The sequence below is a fragment of the Dermacentor andersoni genome, chromosome 8 (assembly GCF_023375885.2).
Source record: "Dermacentor andersoni chromosome 8, qqDerAnde1_hic_scaffold, whole genome shotgun sequence".
In the NCBI taxonomy this organism is placed as follows: domain Eukaryota; kingdom Metazoa; phylum Arthropoda; class Arachnida; order Ixodida; family Ixodidae; genus Dermacentor; species Dermacentor andersoni.
This window is the reverse complement of record NC_092821.1, coordinates 127,623,075-127,636,354: the sequence shown is the minus strand read 5'-3', so window position 1 is coordinate 127,636,354 and position 13,280 is coordinate 127,623,075. Positions and strand designations below refer to the sequence as shown.

At 42.8% G+C, this 13,280-nt stretch overlaps 1 protein-coding gene and 1 long non-coding RNA gene across 2 annotated transcripts in view; one reads left to right on the top strand and one right to left on the bottom strand.

Moving 5' to 3' along the window:
• The window catches only part of LOC126525577 (ATP-binding cassette sub-family C member 10), a 49,489-nt gene extending 38,185 nt beyond the window's left edge, over positions 1–11,304 (top strand). The window contains exons 16-20 of the mRNA XM_050173503.2: positions 1,004–1,164; positions 2,675–2,928; positions 3,656–3,923; positions 6,351–6,463; positions 7,746–11,304. Of these exons, the coding sequence (XP_050029460.1) occupies positions 1,004–1,164; positions 2,675–2,928; positions 3,656–3,923; positions 6,351–6,463; positions 7,746–7,956 (1,007 nt within the window). The 3' untranslated portion in view covers positions 7,957–11,304. The remainder of the gene's footprint in view (positions 1–1,003; positions 1,165–2,674; positions 2,929–3,655; positions 3,924–6,350; positions 6,464–7,745) is intronic.
• LOC129383327 (uncharacterized) lies at positions 29–3,877 on the bottom strand. Its single transcript, XR_008611200.2, has 2 exons — positions 3,788–3,877; positions 29–1,081 (listed from the first exon to the last, which is right to left on the bottom strand). It is a non-coding gene; the product is annotated as an uncharacterized lncRNA (long non-coding RNA).
• Positions 11,305–13,280: the final 1,976 nt, after the last annotated feature.

Sequence of the window (13,280 nt, the reverse complement as noted above, 5' to 3'; positions counted from 1 at the left end):
AACAAAGCACGCAGTGCACACAGTGCAGTGAAAACACAAAAAAGTAGATTTCTTGCTCCTTTTATACCAGAATGCCAGCTAACGGAAATACTACAAGGAATGCAACATGCTGAAGAATCGAGGAGGTCGTAATTGCCACACAACGTTACCGACCAAATAATGTTCGCACATGTCATACTCCAATGCCTAAGTCATTCACAGGGGCGGTTCTGCAAACAGAAGTGCATTTGAGTGATCGGAAAACCCTGGCATCAGCCTTCCCTGCATAGCACCCACTTGGGGGAGGAAGTTGGCATCACAGTTACGCAGTACGACACAAGATGGCGTGAGGCGTTAACGAGTGATAACTGCTTTCGTGATCAGACAGAAAGCAGCGAATCGTTGTCATTGTCATCGTACTACGCACGAACTCGTTCTATGCTTGTTCTGTCACTATGCCATCTATAACCTTTATGATGCCATTCATGGTCGCCATCTTGTGATGGTAATGGCGATGACGGTGGCTAGGCTGGCTCTGTAGGTAGACTGTTGTAAATGCGGTTTTGGTTTCATATTGGATTACACTGCCCAAGCAGTTTTCAGACAAATTTTCTTAGCAAAAATGGTGCGGGCTACAGTTGGGTAAATACTGTAATGATTTATTGTGAGCTGCTGTTTTCGTTTTAATGTTTCCTGGTTCAAACCAAAAATAGGAGTTTTTAACGGGAGATGACTGTGTTCGGCATGATTCACTGTACCCTAAGCACCGCCAAGACTGATGCTGCCACTATTGGAATCATTACTGCGCTCACCATTGGGCTTGGGCACACGCGTGATGACCAGCCAAGTTTGAACTACTCGACAAAGGCTAATTTAAAGATCGAAATAGCGAAAGTTTGCTCCCATATAAATTTATGGGCGCTGGCCGGGACCTTCCGTCGTGGTCAAATTAATGGAAATGCACGGTATACTCTATATAAAAAGATGTGTTAAATTCTGGTGGTGTTGGTCACATGGGCTGCAGGTTTTGTGGGCCTTGCGCTGTCCTACGCACTCTCGATCACCTCCCTGTTGAGCAGCCTGGTCACGTCGTTCACGGACACTGAGAAAGAAATGGTTAGCATGGAGCGAGCTGACCAGTACATCAAGGGACTCGAGGAAGAGAGGCTGGACGGTGGCATCCTGGTACGTTTTCACGCCTTCCGCAGTTTGCTACGCATTGTACAAGGTATTGCAGTGCAGCTAAAGACCTCTGTACCATATATACTCGTGTAAAGGCCGCACCCCCAACTCGGCATCCAAAATTTGGAAAAGCGGAATTTCCAACGGAGAAGCAGTCGCATTCGGTGCCTTGGTGCCACGCACGAGCATTGGCGAATTGTTGCGCACTGCGTACTTCTGTGTGCCTCTACTAAATGCCGAGAGCCGGGATGTGTACAAGATCCAGGGTGTGCAGAAGTCACTGACTGCACTGGCATCATGTTGACCAAAAAGTTTGGTCTCGTGTAAGGGTCACACCTCATTAAAATTGTGAAAAAAAATAGAAAGTATGGCCCTTACACGAGTCTATACGGTATTTTTATTTTGTCACATGAGATTATGCCTGCTTTGAGTCAAACAAAAGCGAAGCTTCCATTTTGAGATTTCACTGAGGTCAACATAGTAGCTAAATGTATTTGCATCACAGAATTGTTGTCTACCGTAGTACCCCCAGAGATGGCTCACCCAAAATCCAAAGCGAATTGGGTGAAATGAGGGAGTGGGCTATATTTCAATGCGCAATCAAAAAAAGTAAAGAAAGGAAAACATAGCCAAAGGCTGTGAAGGTTTGTTTCTATGCCCTCGTTCAGTCTTCCTCAGAAGCTTTAAGAGGACAGCTGCTATCACTGTCAACAAAATGTCAACTCCGGGGATTGTTCTGCATTGTTCGCCTATCTCCCATGGTGCTTAGCACCAGCCAAGGTCACCGTTGAAGCTAAGGGGGATGAACCAAAGATGACTGTCCATCCCAACGAGCATTCTTTCTTATCTCTGGTGACCCAGTGGGCAATCTCCGCGTGTTTCGAAAAAAAAAAAAAGCAAACTGTGTCATAAACAAATGTGTGTTTTCTTTCATGTATGGGGCATCTCTCTAGATATTATGGTATGTGTAACTCAAAGAGGGATTAATGTTTGCTGTCAGCAGCTCCAAGAAATAGGGTGGGGGCATGTACAACAGCACAGTCGAACCTCATTATAGTGATAGCAACACAAAAATCCGGCACAAAAATACACAACGATCCAGCACAAAAATACCTTTATGCGTGATATTCGTTATAAGCATATATTCATTACATGCTGATATTGGCAAGAAACATTCTTTAGTTACTTCGTTATCCTTGACAATTTATTATATCCGTGTTCATTATATCAGTGTTTGACTTCTCGAATTTCACCTTTGTAGCGTGACTTCATTGCAGTGTTTTGTGCATTGCCGTGAAGCTGCAGTGGGCTTCAATAGAGCAGACAACTGAACAGACATCTTATGGCGCTGTTTATGATAAGGAGTTGAGCATTGCTTTATGTGAATATTTGCATGTTAATTCATGCAGACCTTTTCTTCCTTTATTAAGTGCCTTAATTCTGGGTGTGGGCTTTATGCACAAGAAGGCCATACATCACAGCATTTCTGCCCCATGTACCACATGTCCTACAGCCTCCCTTTGGATGGCCATTCTGCGGTGCAGTCAAGTTCAGCAAGGTAACACTTCGCTACCGTCCTGGACTACCTGCTGCGCTAAGCGGCATCAGCTTTGAGGCAGCGAAGGGCTCCAAGGTGGGCATAGTGGGCCGCACAGGCGCCGGCAAGTCCAGCCTGCTCCAGGCTTTGTTTCGGCTTACCCCTGTCGAGAGTGGGCAAATCTACATAGACGGCGTCGATGTTCTTCGCATGCATCCCAAGGAAGTCAGGTATGTTCCATAGGGAAAGGAACTGATCAACCCGAGATTGACTCAAATTGAGATGAGTGCTATCAGTGTAGTGTCATGCAAGCTAAGATCGACTTGAGCTTGCACAAAGTCGCATTTTCTCGTGCTCATGTGGATACGTAACAGGCATGAGATGGCATGCTGTTTGGATTCTGAGTCTCATTTCACTGGGACTCTCACTGAAATGTTTGCTTGCATTAAACCAAAAGGAATATGCTCAGCTTGCCACTCTCCTTGCTCCTGCTATCCGAATAACTCGTACCACACAGGTTACTGAAAAACAAGACGAATGGTAAACAAATAAAGGACGCAAAACTAAGTGCACGAGCTGTGACTTCATTTCGTATCTTTCTTTCTCCTTTTCTTTTTCATGTACCATTTGAGTAGTTTTCCAGTAACCTGTGTAGTGCAACTTGCTCGGATACAGAAGACAGACTAGCTCCTCTACAAGCCTTAGTAACTGCTTCTGCAAGTATCGAAGCTTGAGTAAGTTGGTAACGGTTCATTTCAGTTGTGTTCTAAGTGCAAAAAAAGGGCAGGAGGGTTTTAGTATAAGTGCTCTTTTCTTCTGCCTGGTCCTTTTTTCTTTAGTATGTGTGCGCTGTGAACACCATTGAAATAACTGCTTCTGTTAGCTTGCCATTACAGTCTTGTAGCCAAGCTTCATATTAAAGACACTTCCCTCCATCACAAATCGCAATTGTTGCAGGTCTCGGCTAGCGGCCATCCCGCAGGACCCGTTCGTGTTCTCTGGCTCGGTGCGAGACAATGTGGACCCACGGGGGCTGCATTCAGATGCCCAGATTTGGCAGGCCCTGGACAGGTGCCAGTTGGGACGTACCATCCGGTCGCTCCGCAACAGCAGTGCTGGAGCAGGCACAGGCCTGGAAGCAAGCCTGGGGCCGCGCGGTTCTTTACTGAGCACTGGACAGCGTCAGCTTCTAGCCCTGGCTAGGGCCCTTCTGTACAAGGCACGGGTGAGTGAGAAGGAATGAGTGTTTTACAGCAAACAGCTGGTTAAAGGCCAACTGGAACTAAATAATAGGACCGCATAAAAAGCCTAGTTTCAGACAGTTTAGATGCAGTCGAATCTCATTATAACGAAGTCGAATCTGGTGTGATGATACCTTCACTACCTCCAATATTAGTTATATCCGACAATTTGTTATGTTTGTGTATAGCTTAATTTACTATTTCTCTTATTTGTCCCTTCTACCTAGCCAAAGCTATCTGGCCGCATCCTGTCTATAACAAGGAACCATCATCAGTGCGCGAGCGTACTGAAGAATAAATAAGAGATAAAAACTTGAGGAAGAAGACCCACCGGCACCAGATTAAACCTGGGACTGTGTTCTCTAAAACTGTATGCTCTAGTAAAGTGCACCATGAGAACACTTAAGAAGCGTAAGCATTAGGAACAGCAATTTCTCAAACGGCGGCCCTCTGTAGTTCATACCACAGTGCCCAAACCGCCTATGCTCGTCTGGTCAGCAATGTGCACCCTTGGCCATGCTCAAGATAATTTGTGAACCTGAAACACCCATAGGCTGGTTGCGCCATCTGCTCGGAAGTTAGTTGGAACATACATTTTATGGTAGGGTTTGTTTTTATACGGCGGATGGCAGGGGATAAAGCTTATCGACTGTCACTGCTGCTCGTGTCTCTCATTTTCAGACATGACGGATCGGTGCGGAAAGCCTGCATGTTTTTTTTTTAACAGTGCAGAAAATCAAGAACTTCTTCTGAACCCTGATTCTGTAGGCTTCAGTGTTAATTATGTGGAGTCTTCAAGGGACAATAGCAGCTACAAAGATGCCATGTTGCCTGAGAAGCATCAACTATCCAAATTAACATTACTGCATAACAATTTTTTTGTTACTCTTCAAATTTTAAGATTTTTGAATATTTAGCAATATATAGTGCCAATAAATAGCATTTTAATTTAAAGCCTGCTTATATATTACTTAGATAGAAATTGAATTTGTTGCACTGCACAACAGACACTCGGCACTCAAAGGATTAAAACTAGCAAGTGGGTTCATAGGAGGGAGGTAAAAAAAAAGTGGGGTGTAGGGCTTTGGCTGGCCGTGCATGAAGTGCAGTGAAGCAATGTTGACGTTTGGGCAAATTGGTACGGATCCATGGTAAAACGACGCTAGCCCAAAACCCTAGGTGGTCAAACTGAGTCGGGAACCCTCACTATGATGTCCCTCGCAGCCAAGTGTACAGTTTCAGGGCGTTTAACCCCATAAATAGAAGAACAAAAAGAAAGAAAGAATCTGTATGCGCTTTCAGAAAATTTAACAGTGCTTTTAACTTTGCAAACCATCCCCAAATAATGTGCGGTCTACTAGACCACTGACAATGCTTGCTTTTGCTGCCCTACTTATGGCAAGTACTTACACAGGATATTGTTTGATTGGTTCATTCATCGGCTTTCACATCCGAGAGCAACACGAGAGAAATGATAGAGTTGCCATAGTGGAGAATTCTAGGTTAATTTCAACCACCCTTGATTTGTTAACGTGCATTCAAAGCTTGGTACAGGAGCATATACTGCATTCCAGCCCTGTTAAAATGCAACCAACATGGCCAAGAATCGATATCATGACCTCCTGCTTGGCAACAGAATATCGTATCCGCCAAGCTGCCACAGTGGTTTTACAATGAAGGCAGATAAAGGGACTTGCTGGGCGAAGTACTCTTGCCAAACGCACTTCAATCAGTACCGCCTGTGCAAAGTCGTAGCAAGCATGCTGTGGGTAAGCATTGATAATGACGAAGTTAGCCGCCATTATTCTCTCATTGAAGTAAGCCACTGGCATAATCGTGTGCTTGCTCCTCCTGTTGTTGCATAACCCCTTCAGGCACCAGTCAATTCTGTCCCTTGAAAGTTTAGTTTCTCCACAGTTATTGAACCTTCAGGATCTTGAAAAGGGTACAGCAATTCTTCAGCGAGTTTTGTCACATTCACAGAATGTGGACTCCACGCAAGTACTCTTCGTAGGAATGTCAGATATGAGAACATCAACTATTTCCTGTGTAGCATACTTGCAAAGCACCTATCAAGCCACTTAAGTATATGGACAACACGGAACATCATTAAAAACAATGAACACAGTGAAGCTGCTACCTGACGAAATACTCACACCGAAAGCAAACACCCAGCTGTCTATATTCCAACTTGTTTTGCGAAAACACTTTACACTTATTAGTCAAACTTGCAAGTACAGGTCCAATTATAAGTGTTTTATAATGTATGCAGCACATTTTAAATATGATTATTTTCACCAATGCTATTGATTTTGAAACACAATCTCGCCATGTACAATTGCACATACAGTACCTGGAGGATATAAAAGCATTTATGTCACTAACATAATGCTTATAAATAATTTTTTCAGGTCCTTTGCCTCGACGAGGCAACTGCGGGCATAGACGCCGAAACTGATTGTGCAATTCAGGAGACAATTCGAAGCACATTCCAAGACACCACCATACTTGTGATAGCCCACAGGTGAGCCCTGCTTTCAAGATTTTTCTTTTTCTTTTCTTCCTTGTTCTTTTTTTTTGCAGTTGAAAGCATGGTTTACAGAAGCCAATTTCTTGCTTTATGAAGTTGTTATTCCATTACAGGGAGTTGCTGCATTTAATCTTTTGTCAGGCAATGTTGAAAAGATGCAAGGTGTGCGCAATCGAAAACAGCGGCCACCCGCGGCAGCAGCTTCCCCACAACACCCCTCGCCCGTCTTGTATGAAAACGCTGGCTCGCACCCATTTTCCTATTCCAGTACGAGCAAATCTCCATCGGGTCGTTGCATGTCCCATTCACAGCTATTACTGCCAACTCTGTTGCGATAAGCTTCTTCACCTATCTGTTGCACAGCACATTTTTAATAGGGGATAACCCAAATACACAGCCATTCCTTGCTGCAGATGGCACGAAGTGACTGTCATGTTTCGCTCTGGTGGCATTGTATTCCGGTGTCACCCGCCAGTTCAGTTTTGTCTCAGTTTCCCGTCGCCCGCTTAAAACACTATGCAATAGGAAAATGGCAAGGTCGTCTCGGGTCACTCCAACCCCATTAGCTCAATGCGCATTGGTGCTTCGTGCTGAAATGATTTGCGCCGAGTGGGCACGTCGAAATATCTCGCCAAAACGCCCTGCTTAAAAAAGCTGCTGACCCAGCATTCGAGGAGCGCAAGTGTAAGCTTGCCGAAGCCACATAAACGACAATGTGTGTGGCGGGCTGCTCGGGCTGCAACAATTTGCGCAATGCTTCCCATTACGTAGATGTCAACGCGTGTGACTCTGCCAAATTTTTTAGTGACTTCGGACTGCACGTCCTCCCAGTTAGTAAGTTCTTCCTCACAACGTATGAAAGCACTTCTACTGCATACGTGAAACGGCTTTTGTATCTGGGAAAAAAATAATGGTTCATCATGTTCAACAGGATTTTAAATCCTTAAAAATGATCTTAAACATCATTTCCTTTGAAGTATACCCTGTCGTTAATTCACATTATCTGTTTTCATTATTTCGTTTTAGCAACCTACTTTGTTGCAAGGTTTTCCATTAAATTATCATTTCTTCAAATTTTACAGATCGCTCGATTTCACACAGAACTAAGTTTCTTGCAGAAAATAACAAAATGCTGTATTAATATTGAAAAGCTGCATATGTAACCAAAAAAATTCGTGGTGTCATCAAGCATGATTAGTTTCTGGCTTAACTGTAAATGCTGAACTCTTTTTTTTGTCACCCACATAATAATGTCTCCGGTTAAAACAAAATGCAGGGTGGAAACTGTTCTAGACTGTGATCAAGTCCTAGTCATGTCTCACGGCAAGGTCATCGAGTCCGGCATTCCGCGGGAACTTCTCCGTATCGGTAATGGACACTTCCGCGCCCTCGTTGAAGCTTCTCGCAAGAATGGAGGCACTGTGCTAATTGAGACAGCGGAAGCAGATGACAACGATGTTCCATTAATAGGGTTTTCTGATCCATAGCGTCCTTCGCAATGTAACTCATATAGTGGCACAGCTTTATTTAAACAATGCTTCCTCAAGGATGCGTTACGTGCAACTTAGTTAGGATGGGGACAACAAGATAGAAAGCACATGACACTCTCTGTTGAATAATTTAGTTAAACATTTATTGAGCATGTTAACATGCATTGCAGCAGAGTGGACAGTATGTTTAACTTTTAAAGGGAACAGCAAACTCATAGTCAAAGTAATTAAAGTGCTACAGTTTATCAGTTTCGTTGAAAAGAAGTGACTGATAAAACATTTTTGAAGGTAGTGACAAACACACAACTTCTCTGTAGGTGTGTGTTTGCCAATTGCTTGTGCCATTTCTTGTGTTGTTCCCTTAAAAATGTTGCCCTACCAACTAGCTCGAATTCATACTTTAATGATAAAACATGTTTTGCAGACATGGCAGCCTAAAAATATATTTCTGCAGGCCTTGTCGTCATGTTTCAGCTGTGACAGTGGAAAACAAACTGTGTTTGTGGTAGGAATGGGCCATAGCATACAACAGCGTAAATTCTCTTACTGCTTGTCAAATGATCAGTATCACTTTTTCAGTTGACCAATTAACTTTGTGCTGGAAACTCTTCCCCACCCCTTTTATTTTGTTATTGTTGATAGGATTTTAACCTTCCACTCAAAGGTAGGAAGTTTGCTGCAGATCAATGATTCGAACATGCAGTTAGACAAGTTGAGAACACCTGAAACAATGGCAGATGGAAAGAATGTGCTGTACTCTCAACTAAACTTGCTTCATTGAGGGCAGTAGTTTACATACATAGATGGAACAAGAAAGGTAATAACTTCACGCAAACTAGCAAGAACCAAACACCTGGTGAAATAGAACCAACTACAGTACATGTGCTCTTTAGATAGTGAAACTTTTTGTAAGCAGATGAACACATTTTCCATTAACCTTTCTTTTAAAACTGAATGCTTCAATACCTTACAGCATGATTTTTATGATGTGATGAGATGGGAACATCAGTAACAAATGTATAATAAATAGTATAATCACAGGGATATCAGCGGTTACTCAAACTAGAGTACTTATTTGCAAGATGAAACTCATGTTTTTGCATGGCTGTGTTCTTTCAGCAGATGTTAATTGGGAATATCTTGAGTACTTTAGTTGAGAGTACAGTGTATGCTGTGTCAATTTCCTATTCTTGTTCTCATACACGGTGCATGTTTTAATTGTGTTGCATGATGCGTGTCATGAATAATTTTTCCTGTTGTCCCTGTCTTTGTTTTGTGATGAAGTCATCTTGGGGAGGAGGCCGCTCATGGACCGCTTGGGCCCCTAATGCTCAGACAAGGAACCAAAACAGCGCAGAGAACAAGAAAGCCATGTTGACAGTGAGAAGTGTTCACACATTGCCTGAAAGAAAATAATGTTGAATAATATTTATACTTTCAAACACTATATAGATGCACAAAAGACTATGTGAACCCTAGGAGCACCTTGGATGAAGTCTCTTGTCTGTCATATGCCTAGCTACCTAATCACGAAAAAAAAAAAAGAAAGAGGACCGCGAGATGTGCACTGTAGGCGTGAAGGCAACAGCCATCATTCAACAAGTACACAACTCTTTCTTTTTCTTTTTATATTGCAAGCATGCCTATTTTGCTATGTTGACTACCTGAAGATTAGTAAACTTGTGCCAAAGCATGAAAAATGCCAGTGTCAAACCAAGAAGTGAAAGCTACTTTAGAAAAATTACATTAATCTGTATGGCACACATCTTGTCACCTATGTGAGGTATTCACAGTGTTATTCGCTGCAAAAATATAAGATGGAAGATTGCATGAACCGTGAAGACATTGACGACATTCCACAATCGTTCGCATGTCGACTCTAATTGATTGACAATTTGGTGTGGCCCACTGTTTTCGACATGACATTTCTAGTTCTCTGCGCTATTTTTGATGTCCCTTGAGCAGTTCAGTTGAATTCAAGAAGCAAGCACAGTCCAGCTGTAAGTTCCAGTGGCAACTTGGAACTTTACAATCTGAGGCTGTGGTTCTTCCCTGTGATATGCTACGAATAAAACAAGTGTTAGTGAAGCCAGTGCTCTAGGCATTAATACTTGCCACTTGTATTTGCCGCTCTGTATATTTCTAGATACGACCATGTCATCTTTTCTGCCAATGCAGAGGTATATATATATATATATATATATATTTTTTTTTTTTTTTTTCATTTTGTGCACTATTTACAAAGCAAGTGTGATGGCGCAATTGTTCCACTGCTTGGAGGTGACTATGCTAAAACAAGGTGCGTATGGAGAAATAAACAAACATGCAACACACACATTTAACTATTACACAAAGAAAACCTTGGCCACTAAAAGATACTGAACTCGTATTCACAAAAATTCTCGAGAGGATTTTCAGATTTGTTGGCATCCACAGCACGATAGTGATTGGCACGATGAGACCTTGGCAGGCAATGACCAATTCTGGAAGGCATTCGCAAAAGAGATGTTTTGTGAATACATGTCCTGATCCTTTCTTTTATGTCACCAAGGTTCTTGTCTTTTTGCTAACGATTTGCACACTTCTTGCTGTTTGGAGCCTCAAATGGTTGAAGAGCACATATTGTGCATTACGTAAGTGAATTCCCCAGTGAACTCGGTATACTGAACACTGTCGATGTTTTATCATTTCGCATTCACAAAAGAATTCTGTGCGTAGCCATTAAATTCCAAGTGTTTTCCACACAAAAGGTGGCAAAATAATTTCATAATTTATCTGTTAATTCATCAAATTCTACTAAGTTGGAATGTGGAGGGCAAAGTTGAATGCACAAAATAACTTCATAATTACGTAAGGCCATCAGACTCACACAGGATATATATGGCCTGCCTCCATACAAGCTTTTGAACAGCTAAAGCTGTACACAGTTATAGAAGCCATGGCTGCCATTAGAGATAGATATTGTGGGAGATGTCTACAGCAGTTCACAAGCCACTGACTTGAGCTAAAGAATGACAAGCTTGGAAAGGTTGTGTTGTTAGCTCCAGTAATAAAGTAACATGGAATCTCCAGACAAGACAATGTTTAGTTTACTTCATGAATCTCGCTGTGTTATGTGCAATGCTAAATGTTGTGCCTCAGCCATTCTGTTCGGTACATAAAAATGCTGCACTCAAAACGTGATGCCTGCTTCTTTGTTTATTGTTCGAACATCCTGTTAAGCAGAGACTGTGCTGCTGCTTCTTAGCCCACAGTCAACTTGCGCGAATCCAACCTCCATCAGATGTGCAAAACTAGTCCAAATCATGTGATGATTTAATGTAGATAAATGTTTTGACATGTGTGGATGTTGTATGAATCTCCTTGCGGAATTAAATAAGTCGACTGTGTCGCAGAATCCTGGAGCCAAACTTTATGGGATCGCCCTCCATAATAAATTAGAAGGGAAATGGAGGGGCTTGATTTTTAGAGCGCAGCTTTTGGGCGCCCGTTTCTGCGGCATGCCTTGGCGTCGTGCCTTGTAAGCAAACAGAGCGAAGGATGAAAGTGAACGCAAAGCACAACGGGAGAGTAAAGACGGTGATAGTGAAGAGAGCGTGAGGAGAAAAATAGAGGGTATGCCAAAAGTGAGAAAAAACACATAGAGCCGCGCAAGACGGGCTTTGTGGCAACGACGGCTACAAGATGGTCACAGCCATCGAGAGAAGGGAGCCCACGCATCACCCATGTGCTGCCTCTCGCAATCTCCCGATTATCGAGGCAGTCGCATCACACTTGCCGTACGAGACACTGTCCGTGCCAGCCAACATATAGTGAAATCAAAACACATATACAGCTGTGCTAAAATTTCAAATTAGGGAGTGTCGTAATCATTGGTGAATATTGTTAATCGTGGCCATGTAAAGCCAGCAGGCAATGAAGCCAATGAAAGCATATGCTCCATAATAAGGCACTTTTACTTGTGACAGCAAGTTGTAGTGTCTGCACTTGTGCGTGTCATTTTGTCTGAAGCCTTTCGTGCGTCATGTCTAATCATGTGGAAAGACTCAAAAGTGCAAACAAAATTTTGGAGGCAATAGCCACAATCGGACCCCCCCCCCTCTCTCTCTATATATATATATATATAGTCATATCAAAGAAATCGACAAAGACACCAAGGGCAGCACAGGGAAATTACTTGTACTTATTGATTGAATTAATTGAAAAATGAAAGGGATTAAAGAAGTACCCCCTTCCCCTCCGTAAATATGCCTGTGCAGTCATATTGCTTTCTGCATTCAGAAAAATAAGACTACTTCGAAACCTAGCCCAATAAAGGTAGATAAAATAAAGCCACAAGCATTAATGTCAGACAAATCGAAATATACTACCAATCTTTCCCATTGCAGCTGAGCGATCACAGCACCAATGTGCCCTTTAGTGGTATTGGTAGGAAACTACTATGCTACTTTTCCACAATGTTCCCTGCCTTCTTGCCCTGTTGCTCGTTCCCTCGTAGACCCTCGGCGCTGGTGCCAGAGGGAAATGCTCGACAAGGTATTCTTTCGTGAATACTATTTCCAGTTTTGAAGGCGAGATGTTAGACATGTCAGACCAATTTGGGGTTTGTAGGACCTGGGTATCTGGCCACTTTTGTCTCGTCAAAAGTTTTCCAATGCATATAAGATAACGAAAGGAGCATCAAAATGAAGCTTGGAACAAAGACAACACATCAAGTTAGCATATAGGTATGCACAGAGCAGTAACAATGTGCAAAAAGGCCAAAATGAAACCAAGATGTGCTTGTTTAAACTGAGTGCCCCTAATACCGGAACCGGCACTTTGTGAAAAATGTGGGCTAATCCCCGAGACAGTGCGGTCTAAACAACAAACCACACGATACACAAATGCATCAATGAAGGCTTTTTCTTCAATGTCATCCGCTGTTGGTTCGCTTTTTTTTTTTGTCGCCCCCTACTTGGAAGCACTAGCAGCACGACCCCTTTGACACAGCCTCCCGTTTAAACATTTCGATTTTCCTTGTCACACTCGCTTATTCCCTTTCCCTGTTTGGGGTGAGTAATGTAAAATGCTACCAAGAAAAGTAGTTACTACTCTGGAAAGCCCTCTTGTTGAAACATTGGTTCCATAGAGCTCCTTTGTTCCACCACTGTCGAGAAACGCTCGGCCAGGTACATACCTTTCCATTGAAGGCAGAGATCGACTTCTTGCACATGCTGTTGCTTTTGAGCGAGGGCTCACGCAGGGCTCACTGGGAAGGTCTATAACCCTACGCCCATTTGGCCATTGGTCCAAAGTAAATCACACAACAGCCGAAACAG